Genomic DNA, 15,305 nt, shown 5'->3' on the forward strand with positions numbered 1-15,305 from the left:
GATTGTTCTAATTACGTTTCCTGAAATCAACTTTTTTTTTAAGTAGATCACTATATCTCAAACCACTTATCTACGTACGGGATCGTGCTGCCCTCTGCTCTGCAAAAGATAAAATGTTCAGGCCTTGGCTCATGTTCATATGAACAAAATACAGACAAAAATGTTCATGTGAAGAAAATACAGACAAAAGATTCAGACCAATCATCGATCGTTTGAACGGAAAGATTCCACTACCATCAAAGTCAGCTTATTACAAACTTTCCCAGATTAAACCAAGGAAGACAAGACATACATCAACCCACAAAACTTCTTCTCAGTTTTCATGGCATAGTTCTGTTTCTCACAATACAATCATGGGATTCCCAGAAACTAGAAGAAACCTCTAGCACACGAGGGATACATATATTACAGCAGAACATTCAAATCCCAGTCATCTTTCCTCTACACATATCTATCTTTCCTTCCTACGTCCTGTCTATAAAATCAAGAGCATGCATATTATCGATTCCTATTTTAGTCGGTGCCAGAATCAGTATACGGCGAGGGAAGCTATACTCTCACAACCAGAGTCATACATCAGTGTCGGCCATGGCTGCCAGCTTCGTTCTGGCCTACTTAGTGGGCTTACATTCCAGGAGCAGTTTTCACTCGTTAGTGCCGGTCTGGATACATCTGAGCCAAGCGGATAACAAGTCATTCTCGCGGCCTTTCAGTCGTTAGTGCCGGTCCGGGTACATCTGAGCCAAGCGGATAACAAGTCATTCTCGTGGCCTTGCAAGCCAGAGAGAACTGAGAGCTCGAAGCCTTGAAAAATATTCATTTATCAAGAGAAGTGCACGGGCTGATTGTCTAGTTGTCAGTGTACGATGCATCTGCTGTAGCGTCTGCTGCCGCAAGTTGTCAGCCTGTCATTGCCCAAGAAGAAATTTCAGTCTTGCAAACTCATTCTACCACTGCTTTCTTGTATATGTTGAGACAGTTTGATGTGAGAAGGTTTCACTTTGTGGTCCGTATCTTTGATAAATTTTGCTAATACCCGTGCATTCATATTTACATTACAAATCCCTTCTCACACAAGTTCTGCCCGGCCATCCAACTCTTTAGGGGGAATTCGTAATGTAAAACAGGAAGGTGACTGCAAGGTTTAATTTTTCAAAACCAATAGAATTTTTGTAATATGGCTAAATCTCAGAGGTAGTCATTATAATTATCCCTTACTGTATACTAGCTGAGATAGAAAAAGAACAACACAACCTGTAAGAGCAAAAGAAAAGCAACAATAACTATATGAAGACAACCAATTACCTGCCGCAGAAAACCTTCAAGAGTTCCCAACTTCCCCATGGCCATTGCCATCTGACCCATATAATTAGCAACATTTCCCGACGAGCTTTCAGGTCCTGAAGAACCGTTGGCTATTGTCTCAGCTAGAGAGTGCTGTAATGCTTCCATACCTTGCGAAAGGGCATCTTCTGCTTGATGTGATGATTGCTGCAAATTGTAAATTGCTGTCATCTGCTGCTCCGTTAGAGGCTCCAGTTGGTTCACAAGAAGCTGCAAAGCCCTCAAAATTCCAGTAAGAGAGAGAGATAAGAAATAAATAACTACTATCTTTGCTCGGAACAGAATAAATAGAACCAAACTGATAGAATAGAGCGACCTGTACTGAAGGGGACACACCTTGAGAAGTTCAGATGGACGGAAACCACCAATCCACATAAAACACCTTTCTGCTGGTGTTTTCCACATTCCCGATAAGATGTGAAATACATCAGCCTTGGCTGCATTACCCTTCAACCTGAATATGTCGTTAAATTGTGTTGTGACGTTATCCACAACAGTGCGGAGTTCTGTGTCGCTTGCATGTGAATTCACTGCTGTTCTCAGCTCATTTATCCTTTTGTTCTGTTCTTCCATCCACCTTGCATATTCCGCATCAAAAGCCAATGCCCCTGTAACAATAAGACATTTATATAATTGAATAAATGAAGATAACCTTTTTATTTTCCCCAAGTGGTATTCAGGGTATTAAACAAGCCCACACCCAACAAAAAGAAAAGAGGAAAGAAGAGTCCACCATCTGATTATAGCTCAAGAATCAAAGTTTAAATCAGAAAACAGAATCACATGCATCGTAGTTTTAATCAGTTAATACAACTAAACAATGACGCGCAGGCCCTAAAAGATATCACACCATTGCCACTCCCCGCATTAGATTGGTCTCCAATGCTTGAAATGAATATTCCCTGCTGACGTGCCCGCTGCAGTTCCTGCTCTAGCTGAGTTAGCTTCAGACGGCTATTCTCCAGCTGCTGGACATAAGCCTGGAAAGTCGGTGCAAAGCCGGTTTAAGAATTATCTTACCATAAATACACCACCACCATTTCTTAGCAGACCAAACAAGAAAGATATAGAACTTAAATATCAACTCCAAAACCTACTTTCTTCCTCAGTCTGCTTTTCCTAGCAGCTTCACGATTTTGGGCAAGCCTCCGCAGTGTCTGACAATCATATCATAAAAAAGGGATAAAAAAGCCGCATGTGAACTTAGTGAATTACCAACTAGTAAAAAGGTGTAACCTTCTGATCTAGAGTTTTTTCTTTTGATTTATCACTTGAATCGGAGACGGTAACAGCAGCAGACTGACCCATTTCGTTCTGCACAAGGAGCCCAAAAACATCTAAGCATAAATGAAACAGAAGGAAATTTATTCGTACACAAACCAATAAATTTTATTTGCTAGCGACTTTCTTGGAATACTTCCTGAGTGGAATAAGCTAAATTGACATGGTTCAATTTCTAAGATGGAGGACCTAAAATAGGGTTCAAGCTATGGGGAAAAAAGAAAATTAAAAAAAATTCCTACACAACCAGAGAACGGGCTTAAAGACCAATCACCATTTGATTCTTGTCTTCAGGGTCCACATCTGTTGAAGTATCTGTACGGGAACTGGAATCTGCCATGTTAGACTCTCCCCAATTCTCATGTTGAGCACCAGTTGCCATTACAACATTCAGATCAGATCCTTTTTGCAATTGTACTGCTTGGGACCCCAAGAAAGCCGCAGAAATATTGCCATTGGTTGCAGCAAGAGACTGCAGATTCAATGGATGTTAGATGTAAAACTATGCAAGCAATCCCGGATCTTCTAAAGTGAAACACAGATACAAATGGCTGAAAGAGGTGAAAGTTACCTTATTGAATACACCAGACTGGAGATCTGTGCTCATTGTTTGACTATTCACAGTTGGAGCAAACACTGGGTCTGCATTAAACAAACTTGTTTATAGAGATTTGGTATTGTACCAAAAGAAATAGGAGCTACTGAACATAATGGAATATCAGTTTGAAAAGGAAAATGCAGGCATTTTTACTCATTGTACACCAACAAATGTTAATAATAGGTCAGACTGCACAGGCAGAATAGAATTCATAAAACTCACTGTTCAACCCAAGCATTATTTCCTGAGAAGCTTCGACTTCTCCACCATAGATGTAAAACATATTGTATTTCTGTGTTTCAATTAGAGGTGAGTTTGGCTTGTTCAGTACTTCTGTCTGATATTATATGTTCATTATCCTAAACACAACAGCTAACTGCCACTAAATCTGAGAGAATCTAGAACTTCAAGAGATAGAACAAAAGCTTAGTCAATTTCATGTAATCGGGAAGGCAGCATACCTAGAGTGTGGAAATCTTGAAAAGCTCAGATAACAAAGTCCCTCAAAATTTAATTTGCAACTTGATGAAGCTTGAGTTTGATGGACATAATACCAAGCATACAATGAAAACAATTAATCACAAACAGAATTAAGACCTAGAAACTTACTTCGACTGACATTAGCAGCATCTCCCACCCGAAATCCGAGATACTGCTCCAGGACCCCAAAATCAGAAATCCTAGATGATTGCGTTGCATTTACTTCTTTACTCCTGCAATTTTCAAGTCACACTAACAATTAGCTATTAAATGAAAATACTAATCTAGGTGATACCATTTACCAACTCAAGAAGGAAAAAGAATGTCACCACAATTAGTTTTGCAGGGAAGGCATAGTCTTATTTACTTTTCGGGATATTCTCCAAACTTAGGAATACAATGCATAATCATGTAAACTTCAAAGTTACAGGGAAAAAGCATACAAAGAACTCTATCTGTCATGTAAAATGCCTATCCGATATTCAAATCAGATTCTGCTGAAATCAATCAGGATGTTAATTCTATTCTTTTCCGTAAGAATCAAAACAATATCTACAGCCCCACGAAGTTGTATCATCAGCCCCATACTGTGAACAAAGCTCGGTATGAACTTCAAGTTAGCACCAAGTGCTAATATCAGTCAGCAAAACTTTCAAACAAATTATAAATCTAGAACAAGAATCGTTTTCCATGCAATTTGGCAGCTCATTTGAATGACGAGACCAGTTTGGATAAACATGCTTATTATAAAGTCCATATTCAAACTTTTAACTTGTACTTGGATAATTTAAAGAACTTAGGCCAACTTCAATTACAGAGTCATATAAATAATCCTCAACAAATCCTTTCGATATATAATACAACATACTTCGGGGAAATTTTGTTTTAAGAATTTGGCAAACAGATCAAATTAGCACACCTGAGAGCTGATAAAGTAAGAACAAACTCGGATATTTCCTAACTAAACCATGTCAACATCCCGCCAGTCCGGACTTATTTATTCATCTTACCAACAAAACTGTAGATTTTTTGGACTAGCACATTCTCTGTACTACAGAAGAAACTCACAACCACAATAGGGTCTTAAAGGGTAGATAAGTACAAGTGAAAGGAGAAATGGCCAATTATAAGAATATTACTCAGTCAAGCAAGGGCAAGCACTGCTTCTAGCAGAAGCAAACAAATAACCGAAAGATCAATTGAACGGCAATGTATTCATTGACCAGTAATCCAAGAAGCAGTACACCAATACTACATCGAACAGATACTTGGTGGGAGTGAATAACCAGCATGTACTTTATTTTTGGCATATTTAACTTACATTAACCGATTATATCATTAATAACAAACAAGTAATAGAAGTAGAACCTTTTAGCTTTCCTGATTATCACTTTCCACTTAAATGCATTCAACCCTTTAGTACCTACTTATTTCTTTGTCTGACCCAACACCGTAGTGACTTTCATGGCACTATTTCACTACAGTAGCACAAAAACTTATGTGAAACAGATATCGTAAAATTTGTCTTTAACGCTGAAGATGACATGTAAGACATGGCATATTCACCTACCTTCCTACAAACCTAAAACTAATACTGCACTCAGTAGAGAAAAAGATAAAACGTTACGTTTTAACTTAAGAAGAATTTTAAAAAAATACCGTAATACCAAGGAAATATTGAGAAAGGACTCAAAGTTCTTAATCAACTTCAGACAATCACCAAAGACAGAGAAAATTACATGGGATTGGAAACCGGTATCTGAGAAATGAAGCTTGGCATTCCAGAAGTCACTCTTCTATTATCATCAGCACCAATTTTAGCTGTTCTACTACCCATGAACCACCATCACCACAGCACCACCTCAATATTTCCAAACCCGGAAAAGTTTAGACACACACACACCCAAAGGGCCAAAGGAACAAAGAAAAAAAATTCTAAAATGAAATCGTTTTCCCCAGAAACTTCATAAACTATGAAGTCAACGTCGGCAAAGATCAAACCTTCAGATAACACAAAGAAAAACACTCCAAATCCCAGTTCAAATACAAATCAAACACGTTACACCAACCGATATCATTTACCAAAAAACAATCTTTTTGACAAACACCTCCAGAATATGGTTGAGGAAAGGGAGGGAAGAAAAGGACCCAAGACCTAACAAATATATCAGACTCCTCAAACCACCGAGCAAAACCCAGTTGCTGAAATTTAGTCAAAAGCTCAAGAAAACCTGAATTTTGAATGTAAACGACATAAAGATTGGATCTTTTTGACTTTTAAGTAGTCAATTAATGACCCATTAGAGGTGCAATAATCTTATATTATGATTTCATCTAGAAAGTTCCCCCCAATCAAGAGTACTCTGTTTCAGCACCAAAACCAAGGGACCCAGTTGAGGTTTTAAGCTTATTTGTTTAACCATTTCAGCATTTGTTTATAATAATGTGCTTATGGGAGGGGAGGAGAGGAGAGAGAAAGAGAGAGAGAGAGAATGACGTTCAGATTGTTCCAAGAAATGCGTCATTCTCATCCCAGGCATTCCACTTCTCAAAGCTTTCCCCATTTTTCTATTGCTTGGTGTGCTAACTCTTGTACTATATACTAATCAATATTATGGCGTAACCCCCTGCATTTATGAGAATTTCACTTCAGTACATGAAGTTTAGGTATTTTAAAATTTTAACCTTTTATATTTGTTATATGAACATCATAAACCGCTCATTTTTCGCTTTTTATATGTTTCTGCACCACATTTATCCTCAAATTTCCATCTTGGAAATTTTAGCGGTTTGGTTCTGACAATCATTCAAAAGATAACAAACATTTTAACCATTTAGAAAGAGTTTTCCTTTTTTTATCTCACAATGAAAAAACAGTAATTTACGTTGAATGTTAAAAAATTTGTTGAATTTATGAGAAAACATGATTTTTAACACTATGTCATCAATATGATGCCTACATTTATGATTGTGTATTTGATTTTCTTAACTATGATCTGCTTTATTTTAATATCGAGATCGACAATCATAAACTTATTCATATTGGTTGGCTCCTTTCACATTATTTTGTAACTGTTAGAAATTTTCCTTCGTAATAAAAAGAAAAAAGAAACTTGTGGGCATTCCTGCAAATTCGAATATTTTGTGGGGGCTTTTGCCTATTTAAGAGATTTGCTTGACCACAATAATGGCAAGGGTAAAAATAAACTTTGCCCCTCTAAATTATTTAGCATGTAACAATTATCACCTCGAGAATTTTTTACAATATTGCACTTATTATATATATAGTTTAAAAAATTTCTTTTCTTTAATAATTTTTTAAATTTAATTAAAAATATTTTTTATTTGTAATAAAGTAAAATATAATTAGTGAGTTAAAAAGTTCAAACATTATTTTTTTTGCAAACTCAAAGTTAACTAATAAATGAGTAAATAAATACACAAAAAAAATTTATGAAAAGATTTTATTAATTTGGTGATAAAATTGAGTTATTAACTATTTATTCTTTTAGATAAAAATAATAATTAAAGATCAAATTTTTAACATATTTTCTTTATAAATATGATAAAATATATTTATTCATTTTTCGGAAAATATTTAACTTTTGACTAAACATATATATATCAATTTCTTTTAAAAAGCATATGTAAATTGTTCGTTATATTTTATTTATTGTGTATCTACTATATATATTATTTTATACTCCACTTTTAATGGAGATTCTTCACTTATTAAAAATATTAATTAAAAAATAATTTAATATTTAAAATAATATAATTATTCAAAATAGAAAGAATATTTTTATCCAATCAAAAAATAAATATTATATTTATTAATTAAAAAAGTAAATATCACGTAACAAATAATTCCGGGACAAAGTCTATTTTACCCTCATAGTATCTTTCCTTTTCTCCGCCGCCGCCTACCACGAAAGCTGACACATCAAAAGCTTCTCCCATGACAATTACCATTTTGTCCTTTTTGCCCCAACTCCCATTTTACATTTAAATCCAAGAAAAAAAGAACACTCTGATCATAAGAAGAGCCACAAATTACGAAAAGAAAAAAAAAATATATCAAGAAACAAAAAATTTACATGATTTTTCTTAATAAATAATCTTCCATTTATATAGAATTTCATTTTATTACTCAAAATAATATTTGAGACGAGCAGGGATAGAAACGTAAATTGACAAGATGCACTAACATGAGCTGGAATCACTTGTTTAATATTTTGTCTTGTCATGTTTGGTGCAACCTCTTTTGTGGAAAGATCTGTCAAATGATTATATAACTTCATTGCAAAATTAGTTCAGAAAGTATCCAATAATGCCACTCATCATGTCTTAATCTATTCATAATGGAAGGACTAAAAGTGACAAAAAAGTTAAAGTTTGAGGATCAAAATTATAATCTTAAATTGTTTGAGGATTAAAATCACATTAGTGACTATATTTGAGGACCAAAAATGCATTTATCCCGCTCAAAGCTGTAGTTTTGATAACACTACACCAAATTATTTTAATATAAAAAATACCCTTCGACTTCTAACTCATGTTGCATTAATCACTCAATCAAGTTCCTTTAGAAAATTTAATTCCATGCAATAACATGTATTCAAAAATATTTTGTTTAAGCTTATTGTTAACTGAAATTGAAATAACATGTTAGTATTTGTTCTGCATGTATTATAATAATCATTATCGATATATAACATATATTGTAAAAAGTGTCAATTTTTAATGCATTAAAAATAGTGACCAGACAGTTTTTGTATGTTAGGTTGTAAGACAATGACAAATTTTCAATATAAAGGAACAAATTATGAGTTTAAATAAAATAAAAGGTATTACTAAAAATTATGTGCGCATGCGTTGCGTACCACCGTATCTAGTATAAGATGATCCAATGTCATCTTTATTTATATTCATAAAACAATGGCCTTAAGTGATGGTCGAGATCACCTTTGTAAGATCCCTAGGAAAGTAAGGATTGTAAACGAAAAACCACCCAATTGGGATAAAGGCGACAGTGGGAGGCATATGCGGGAATCCAAATGATCCTGGGATCGAACCCTTTAATGGGACGCAAAGGCAACGAGACAGCGGCCATTGCTTTACAAAAGTCTAAAAGGAAATAAGAAAGCGGCAATGCTACGATTAACATTTCCAATCCCTGCGAGGCAAGTAGTTGCCATCCAAATTATGATCGTTTTTATACTTTGGTATCTAAACTGTTTTTTGTATGTCAACTTACCATCTCCACTTTATGAAATTTTGTAATTTGCTACTTATAACTATTTTTTTACTAAGTTTTCTGATAAAAAAAGATCACATACAATGCACATGTGATATTTAAGGATTATGTGATGTGATATTTTTCATACATGCACAACATTTGATATTTTTTCAGCAAAACAATTAGCAAAAAGTCGATCATATATGGTAAAGTGCAAATTTCTCAAACTTGAAAAGGTAAGTTGACCCAAAACAAAAAATTTACTTTAGACCATAATTTGGAATTGAAATGTGGACTAATTTATATTTTTCAAAAAAATCATCAACATTTTTTGACTGTTCATAATTATTATTTTTTGAATAAAATACAATATATTATCTATATACGCAATTAAAAATTAAATAATTTATATCAAGCATGACAAATATTTCAACATCAAATTGTGAATAATATGTTACATATAGCATGTGCTGAATATGAAAAAGATAAACTTACAAATAAATAAAAGAATTATTCTTTTAAATATTTATTATATTATATATAAAAATATGGATTATCATAATAATAAGATTTATTATAAAAGGTTGACTTGAATTTTCTCACATACCATACAAAGAACAAAAGATTATTGCAATTTTTGGCCATAATAGTCACTTTAATCAACCAATCAAAACCCCTTCTTGAGAATTGGGGGTGTTTTGTTTCCCTCCTTTCTGATACTTCTCTCAACACAGTTTCTTACCGCACTCTATTTGCAGGTTTCTCCTAAACGCCGTTGACCCATCTTTTCCCTCTCCGTTCGCTTTGCCATTAATACAAGAAACTGAGCATTACAAGCCTTTTTTTTTTTTTTAATCTGGGTGCTTTTTTTTTTTTTTTTTCTAATGTTAATTAAAGGGAAATTATCGTTAATAGCATTGGAATACTGTATTGAAAGCTCATATGCCCTTGTGGTTGCTATACTAGTTACAGTTTTCGCAAATGTAATTTGTGAATCCCATTAATTTCTGGTTTTTTACTCCGGGCAATCTGAATTTTCTACTATAGAATTTTCTTCTTTTGGGATTGGTTTGACCTGGGATTTTTCATGATATTCGTTTGTGTTGAGTTCTTGGTGTGGTGTGGGGGTGAAATCTTTTTTTGATGGGAATTTGTGTATTGGGTCACTCATCCTGCTCCATATTTTTACTGGGTATCTATTAGAATCTGCAAGGTTTCCCCTTTTTGTGATTCTTTTGGCAAATCCTGTGCTTATAGAGTACTCCTTTTGAAACCCAGAGTTTATTTTGCTCAATCCTGGTCTAGGTTATCTTGAATTCACAAGATTTTAGTTTTCACAGATATTGCTGCAATTCTCTGAACTTGTGAGTTGTTTTTGGGTCTCTCTTAAAGTTTTATGGTTTTACGAGGAAATGGTGAATCATAGTAGTAATAATAATAGTAATCAAGCAGATAGGGATAAGAACCCATCAACAATTTCTAAAAGTGGTGGTAGTGGAGGTGGAGGAGGAGCCACCAGGTCATGGGGTACCACTGTTTCTGGTCAATCTATGTCGACAAGTGGTAGTGTGGGATCCCCTTCCAGTCGGAGTGAGGCTGCAATGGCAGCTACAGCCAGTGACAGCACATTCCTCCGGTTGAACAATCTTGATATCCACGGGGATGATGCAGGATCACAAGGGACTGCTGGGTGAGCCTTCTGATTCTTTCCTATCAATACTTTTGTTTTGTTCTATTTGTTGATCACTGAAGTTCCACAGAGAATATCATGGGTTGTAGAATCACTTGAATTATGTTGGTCGCATTGGATTTTTGATGGGATTGTTAAGTCCGATGGCTTCATGTGATCGAGTTGTTAAAGTTCAAGTCATAGTAAAAGGAAGACATTGTTAAAACCTGATGGATATAGGTGAACAATGACAGCTGAGGAAATTGGAACTTGATATTATAGATCATGGGTTAACAAAGAACAATTTCAGGGTTAACAGAGATAATTTCCAAGGTATAGATGAATGGAGGTTCATGTTGTGAATTCCATGTAATATGAATAATACATTGTTAAACCGACTTATTGGTATGTTGAAGGTGCACTTGGTTGAGTTGTGGTATTACTATGACTTCATCAATAATTTAATTTGTAACATCTAAATTATGTTAAAAGGAGCTATGATATTTTATGGTTGACATTGGTAGTCAGTAGACGTCTCGTTCGACCAACAACTTCATACTTTGATAGCTAAAAGTAATTGTAATGCATGTGCATCTTTTATTTTTAATGATACAGGTTCTGAGTGCAAAGTATAATCTTGTCTATGGAAAGTTTCTTCATCTTCCTCTGCAATTGAATTGATTATAGATTTATAATAATCTAAACAGAAACAGGAAGAAGAAGAGAGGCCAGCGTGCAGTTGGAGGTGATAAGAGTGGTCGAGGTCTTCGTCAGTTTAGCATGAAAGGTTTTTGTTTCTTATCTCTCCTTGTTTTGGTTCTTTTCTGAGAAGAAAGTCTTAGCAATTTTCTGTTTAAGGTATAAGCTCTTGAGATAGTCTCTAGGCTAATTATATGCTGAGATTTGATCAAATCTCTAAGCAGACCTCTCTTGAGATGTCTTTGTAACCTGAATTATATTAGGAGACACAGATAACCTCTTCTTTTCTTGAGCACAAAAATTAGATGAAGAAAAGTTAACATGGGGGTGTAGCCAGTGTTTTGTTGGCAAATTGGGTTGCAGGAACTGTGTAATTTAGTATAAATATTGTAAATGGTTTCTGTGCAGCTCCGTATAGAAAAATTGTTACATCTTGAATGCGTGGTCTTTAGAAAAGGACTCTCTAGTAGGGTACTCTTGAACTCTGGGGAAGGTTAGCTTAATTTTCTAAACTCCAGAGGCCTATTACTCAGTTTGGTTAGATGTTCGAGGATACAAAAGCAATTTTTTTCTCTCGAGTGTAGTGCCTTTAGATTAGTTACTTAGTGATTAACTTTTTCTTCTTCTTCTGGATAGTGTGCGAGAAAGTGGAAAGCAAAGGAAGAACTACATATAATGAGGTTAGATTGCCAAAGTATAATGTTGTGTCACTTCATTTTTCTTATTTATTTATTTATTCTTTTTTGTGAAGTACCATCTTTTATTTTCCTGTTTGCCTGAAACATGGTGCGTGCTTCATTATCCTTCTTTTCCTTTTTGTATGTTGTTGCGGGGAAGGGGATTGAAGGGATTGTGGAAGTTTTTGGTCATTCCCTGTATGTAGATGATGCATCCATTCTGTGACATATCATGAACAATTGAGTCATTTGACACTTGACTACTTTCGCATTTCTCATCCTAGTACCAATTCCAGTGCCCCGTATTGTATAATTGGAGTGGAGTCATTATTAGTACCAGTTTCACTAATTAACACCTATCATTTAAAATCTGACATGTATTATGTCTTTCCAGGTGGCTGATGAACTTGTTGCTGAATTTGCTGATCCTAACAATAGTCTTGCATCTCCAGACCAGGTTCATTGCAGTTTCAGTTATCATACTAATGCATGGTTAGTAGTTGTGAAACCTAGCATTCGAGCAATAATTTTGATTGTCAAATTTATATGACAGCAACAATATGATGAGAAAAATATACGTCGGAGGGTATATGATGCCCTGAACGTGCTAATGGCAATGGATATAATTTCTAAAGATAAGAAGGAAATACAGTGGAAGGGTCTACCTCGGACTAGTGTGAATGACATTGAAGAACTAAAGGTTAGATTTCTGTACCTCCCTTTTACTATGGTTTCTTCTTTCTTCATATATTTTTATTTCTATCACATAGAAAGTATCTTGATGTGTCAATGTTGGTGACCTACATTACTTAATTCAGTCTTGGTTTATATATATATATATATAATGATTGCAGACTGAACGCCTTGGACTTCAAAGTCGCATTGAAAAGAAAGCAGCTTATCTGGAAGAGCTGGAAGAACAAGTAAGAACTCTTGAGAGGACATTCTGCATTTCTGATTTTGGCAGGAAGTTGGTCCCCCAATGTGCTCCTAACTAGGTTTATCAGTCATAGTAACTCAGCTAACAGATTAACCTTTCTGCCGTATGTTTTGCTGCAGTACGTCGGTCTCCAAAACCTCATAAAGCGCAACGAGCAACTATATGGCTCAGGAAATGCCCCAAGTGGTGGAGTTGCATTGCCTTTTATTTTGGTTCAGGTACACTTCTCGCAATATTTTCAAATAAGAGCTGCCAAAGTTAATGCTTTTTACATGTATGAATCTCCTTCTACCCTTTGCTTCTTGCTGCAAAATAGAACTTTTACATTCATGATCAGCTCCTCTCTTGGTAAGTGTGACAATTGTCAGTATGGGGTTTGAAATATGAATCAAAACCATGATCACACATGATAAAGTGTATGAGTACGTGATTTACAGGTTACAAAAGAGTTCCCTTGACTAACAAAACAAGAAAATAGAACCAAGTTGAGATTTGACGTTTGAAAGCATGGAAGCTTCCCAATTTATATAAGGACTAAGATTTCCACGACATGAAATTACATTGCTGTATTATACTTATCATCTACGTGAACAAACTAACAGATATTGCTATGTCTTGTCATCTTTATGAGCACGTATTCGACTAAGACCATATAGTTGATAAATGAACAAACAAAATCATAAAGATCAATCAGTTATTAGTGTTATTTATAAGGGCATGGCTTGAACAATAACCCTGATCCTTTCCTATTAGGTTAAGAGGAATTAAATTCAAGTTGATGTCCAAGGAAAAAAAAGGAATTATTTGATCTTGTTGATTTAAATTTTAAATGTTGTTCTAGCATTTTGAGACCTAAGCTTGACCTAGCTGCAATTTAGTGCTTGTAGTGGGGAATCTTTTCAGGAAACTATGCTAGGAGTCTGTACTAAGTTCATTATTGTGTTCGTGTTCTTTTGAAAACTTTATGATGATTGGTGTTTGCACTTCCTCTATATATGCTTATGAAATTAATCCTCATACTCTTCTCATTGATGTGTCTTTGATACTGTAGACTCGTCCTCATGCCACAGTAGAGGTGGAAATATCAGAAGATATGCAGCTGGTGCATTTTGATTTCAATAGGTAAGGGAATGATCCAAGTGTACTAATTAAGTGTACTTCACCAACTGAGTATGTGATATCAGAAAGAAAGTATCAGCATTGGAACAAGTTTCTTTTGTTTTTTTCTAACACGATCAATTTATTTTGTCTCATTTGCAGCACTCCTTTTGAGCTACACGACGACAATTACGTTCTCAAGGCAATGAAATTTTGTGAAAAACCACAAATTGATGGTGTGGCGAACAACCCTGCTAAGAATGCAGGGGAGAGCTCCAGCATGGCCAATGTGTACCAACCTCAAATACCTCATCCTTCAAGGTCAAGCATTTCAGGTAGACCTCCGACATCCCCCCCGCTTCCTGGAATATTAAAGGCACGTGTTAAGCATGAACATTAGTTTGAACCTATCAGTAGTGTCATCTTATCACATCTGTATATTGTGTAAAAAATGAAAAATGGTGGCTGGTGGGCTGCTTGTAGCCTTCCATTACCTCAAGAATTTTGTATGGCTGATGGATAGGAAGGTAAGAGTTCTTTATCACTGCAGAAACTGTTGAGTATTTGTTTAGATCTCACATTCTATTGTTTCTCAATGTGTTCTAGGTATCATTAGTTATTTTGTTATTTTCTCGGTACGCAGTTGAAAATGATGTTTGGACTGTAAGAACCACAAGGAATGCAAATTTTTTGGTTAATTCTGACTTGAAATGTTCATTTCTTGCTTGTTGAATGAGACGTTTAGGAGGCGTGTTTTTGGTTAATTATTTTACTTGTACAAGCACAATAAGATGCAGCTCCCAGATCTGCTTCTCCAATTGTTAACCATTGCTTCCAGAGAATATTGTGTATACACCATGATGAAGTCATTACTATAATGAGTGATCTTACAGTCTTAACATTTCGTAGGGCAAAAAATTTCACTTTTGGTCCCACTAAATAGGGCCATTCTCACTTTTGATCTCGCACTTTAGGTGCTCAACACTTGTAGTCCAAAAACCCTAATTTTTTAACACTTTTAGTCCCACACCGTTAAAAACTGACGGAAACGGCACGTGACACATCACGTGCCGTTAGTCAGCTGGTATGGTCCATGTTGGTCCGACAAACACTCTTTCTAGATTTTTTCCATGCAAAGATCCACTTTTTAAGGTTTTGTAGTCAACTAAAGTTGTTGTACTGATTAATTTTACACAATATTGACACTTATGTACAATATTTCATAATTCAAGAAAATAACGAACTTTAGAACCTACTCACTACCAATGTATTAATCCAAG

General features: G+C 35.1%; 2 protein-coding genes across 2 annotated transcripts; one reads left to right on the forward strand and one right to left on the reverse strand.

The window, feature by feature from the left end:
* Positions 1–191: 191 nt before the first annotated feature.
* Positions 192–6,198, reverse strand: LOC105162679 (transcription factor TGA2.2). Its single transcript, XM_011080767.3, has 10 exons — positions 5,443–6,198; positions 3,833–3,936; positions 3,197–3,267; positions 2,900–3,097; positions 2,581–2,658; positions 2,442–2,501; positions 2,195–2,324; positions 1,681–1,952; positions 1,306–1,554; positions 192–905 (listed from the first exon to the last, which is right to left on the reverse strand). The coding sequence occupies exons 1-10, from the start codon at positions 5,538–5,540 to the stop codon at positions 759–761; spliced, it is 1,407 nt and encodes a 468-aa protein (XP_011079069.1). The 5' UTR covers positions 5,541–6,198; the 3' UTR covers positions 192–758.
* Positions 6,199–9,600: 3,402 nt separating this feature from the next.
* On the forward strand, positions 9,601–14,723 carry LOC105162678 (transcription factor-like protein DPB). Its single transcript, XM_011080766.3, has 9 exons — positions 9,601–10,632; positions 11,319–11,398; positions 11,947–11,990; positions 12,382–12,444; positions 12,541–12,687; positions 12,842–12,910; positions 13,047–13,145; positions 13,979–14,049; positions 14,188–14,723. The coding sequence occupies exons 1-9, from the start codon at positions 10,355–10,357 to the stop codon at positions 14,423–14,425; spliced, it is 1,089 nt and encodes a 362-aa protein (XP_011079068.2). The 5' UTR covers positions 9,601–10,354; the 3' UTR covers positions 14,426–14,723.
* Positions 14,724–15,305: the final 582 nt, after the last annotated feature.

This window comes from Sesamum indicum, linkage group LG5 (genome assembly GCF_026168435.1).
Source record: "Sesamum indicum cultivar Baizhima isolate 11 linkage group LG5, ASM2616843v1, whole genome shotgun sequence".
In the NCBI taxonomy this organism is placed as follows: domain Eukaryota; kingdom Viridiplantae; phylum Streptophyta; class Magnoliopsida; order Lamiales; family Pedaliaceae; genus Sesamum; species Sesamum indicum.

Coding starts and splice junctions, on each gene's coding strand:
- LOC105162679 (XM_011080767.3), bottom strand. CDS start 5,540: ATGGGTAGTAGAACAGCTAAAATTGGTGCTGATGATAATAGAAGAGTG. Junction 2,659..2,899: donor CTGAAGACAAGAATCAAATG/GTGATTGGTCTT, acceptor CTCCTTGTGCAG/AACGAAATGGGTCAGTCTGC. Junction 906..1,305: donor TTGAAGGTTTTCTGCGGCAG/GTAATTGGTTGT, acceptor GGGCAATGACAG/GCTGACAACTTGCGGCAGCA.
- LOC105162678 (XM_011080766.3), top strand. CDS start 10,355: ATGGTGAATCATAGTAGTAATAATAATAGTAATCAAGCAGATAGGGAT. Junction 13,146..13,978: donor TGCCTTTTATTTTGGTTCAG/GTACACTTCTCG, acceptor TTGATACTGTAG/ACTCGTCCTCATGCCACAGT. Junction 14,050..14,187: donor GTGCATTTTGATTTCAATAG/GTAAGGGAATGA, acceptor TCTCATTTGCAG/CACTCCTTTTGAGCTACACG.